At 34.3% G+C, this 2,797-nt stretch overlaps 1 protein-coding gene across 1 annotated transcript; it reads right to left on the bottom strand.

The window, feature by feature from the left end:
* Nucleotides 1-322: 322 nt before the first annotated feature.
* LOC125100444 (olfactory receptor 2L13-like) lies at nt 323-1,259 on the bottom strand. The gene is given in 2 exon segments (XM_047730620.1): nt 323-1,022; nt 1,024-1,259. Coding segments are annotated over 2 exon segments (936 nt in total).
* Between the last annotated feature and the right edge of the window lie 1,538 nt (nt 1,260-2,797).

Raw genomic sequence — 2,797 nt, 5'->3', positions numbered from 1 at the left:
TAAACTGAAAACAAAATAAAAGATCTCATTAATAATTTTATGTTGATTAAATATAAAAATCATATCATGTCCATATAAGTAGAAATATGCACAAATATAGCATATAATCTAGTATATATCATTAATATCATTGTTAATTTCAGTATTAATTTTAATGTTTCAAATTAAATCAATATATTACTTAAACCAAGTTCACTTATCAAATGTGGCTGCTACAAATGTTTAAATTACTTGTAGCTCACATTATATTTCTATTATGTAGTGCTGCTTTGGGGTGTTCTAATTAACCTGGAAAATGAAAATAAGAGAAAGGACAGCATGATTATTCTTTCTTGGTAGAGAATATCCCAAACTCTCTTGTCATGGCCCCTAGGACTTCCTTATTCCTCAGGCTGTAGATAAGTGGATTGAGCATAGGGGTGAGTATGGTGTAGAAGACTGCCAGAATCTTATCTTCTGCTGGTGACCAAAAATTCCTGGGCCGAAGGTAGGTGTAGACAAAAGGTGCATAGTAAAAGGTCACTACAGTTAAATGTGTTGAACAGGTGGTGAAGTCCTTTTTTCTTCCCTCTTTTGAGCGCATGTGGTAAACAGCAAAAAGAACCTACCCATAGGAAGCAGTAATGCCAAGGAAAGGAAAGAGGAGAAACAGACTTGTACTCACAAAAACCATGTACTCATAGACCCAGGTTTCTATACAGGCCAAAGGCAACATGGCTGGTACATCACAGAAGAAGTGATCAATGGCCCTGGACTGGCAGTAAGGAATATGGAGGGCATAGACAGTGTGTGCCAAGGAGTTGATAGACCCCAAAATCCAAGATCCTATGATCATTTTCACACACATCATTTTACTCATACGGATGGGATAATGGAGGGGGTGGCAGATGGCCACATAACGGTAATAGGCCATGGAGGACAATAGTAAAACTTCAGAACATGCCATGGTCAGGAAGAAGAAGCTTTGCACCGCACATCCCAGGAAGGAGATACATTTCTGGCCAGCAGGAAGTTGAATGCCACTTTGGGACAGTGGTGGTGATATACATTAGGTCCATGAGGGACAGCTGGCTGAGGAGAAAGTACATTGGTGTGTGAAGCTGGGGATCTAAGCGTATGAGGTGAATCATAGTTGAGTTACCCACTGAGGCAAGTGCGAATATGAAGAGGATAAGGAACAAGAGAAGCAGGCCAGTTTGATTTGAGGGAAACAACCCCAACAAAATGAAATCATCTGAAGTTTGGTTCCATTTCTCCATGAAACTGTATGGTTTTAATTCCTTTAAAAGAAAAAGACAAAAACAAAGCACAAAACAAAAAAAAATAGACAAAACAGGGTTAGAAAAGGGAACTCTTATTTTATGAATGTTTGTTTAGAACGAATTGTCTTTTTTTCAATACTGCAGCTTTCATAGAATCAACTTTAATATCTGAATTGAATGCTCCCTTCCAATTTTCTTTGGTAAGCACTACAACAAGTGATCTTAAGTAGAAAGCCTAGTATTACAGCCAACAACAACAACATAAAAACCACATAACTAAAACATTATTCTGTCTATAACTCTTGGCTATGCACATCTCTCAGAATTTACAAAATGTCATAGGAATCTCTGTTTCCTAGTGTCTTTCAACTTAACACAGCATATTTACAGTAATAACTGCATTAAGTGACTCAAAAACTTTGCATATGCTAAATTCTAAGTCCTCTATTATGTAGCTCTTTACTACATCATTAATTTCTGGTCTTCTCCAAAAGACACTACTGCAGCCAGGAAAATGTTCATACTCTACCTCTGATATTCTTTTTATTTCTGTGCCTTCCTTAAAAATATGTCCACCACCCAAAATCACTAGCCTTGAACTATAAAGATTTTGTAGACTTTGTGAGATCCACACTAATTGTAAAGTATTTGAATATTCTCTCTTCTATTAATGATCTTTACATTTTTCAAAGCTCTACAGAACCCAAAGTCAAATGCACAGATGTTCATTCCTAATTTTCTTTTCTTGAATAATTGTTACTTTTTTATAAAAGACCTGTCTTAATTCCACATTTTGGACTAGGTCAAGGCATTCTAATATTAGAGAGGATACATTTTCCCTTTTTCTGTACTTTAGTTTCTATACAGTAGATGGCAGCATAGCCAATCAATTGAAAAGCTCTTCCAGAGAAACAGGTAGAAGCAGGAAAATACTATTGAATTGTAGTTTAAACGTTTGTAATTACCCTCATTGGGCTTAGGAGTGGCAATATTAGCCTGGTGATGGGTATTAAGGAGGGCACATATTGCATGGACCACTGGGTGCTATATGCAAACAATGAATTATGTAACACTATATCAAAAACTAATGATGTACTGTATGGTGATAACATATTTTAATATTATATTATATTATACTTAATATTTTAATGACATACATTTTTGGTGTATTTAATTCCATCTTAAAATCTGGGAACAGTTTTAGTACATTAAAACATTACTGTGAAAATTAAAAATACTGTAAAATCACAACTCTGTGAACACAAATCCACAAAAAATAAAAGTGCTTGAACTAAGGAAAAAAAAATAATGGCAATATTAATAACCTGTATTAATGATTTAGAACAATCAAGAAAACATTTCTTTTCTGGAAAACTTTTCTAGCTTCTAATGTCCACTCCTCTCCTTGTAAATTTTTATGTGTAACTCTATATTTTATAGGTTTTCTTTTTCTCTTTGTCAACTCAGTTCTGGGAGTTTATTCTTTTATTTTTTTTAATTTAACTTAGTGTAATTTCTTTTTTATTTACATATAA

This window comes from Lutra lutra, chromosome 5 (assembly GCF_902655055.1).
Source record: "Lutra lutra chromosome 5, mLutLut1.2, whole genome shotgun sequence".
Lineage (NCBI taxonomy): Eukaryota > Metazoa > Chordata > Mammalia > Carnivora > Mustelidae > Lutra > Lutra lutra.
The sequence above is the reverse complement of the archived record's forward strand: the minus strand, read 5'-3'. Positions and strand labels throughout refer to the sequence as shown.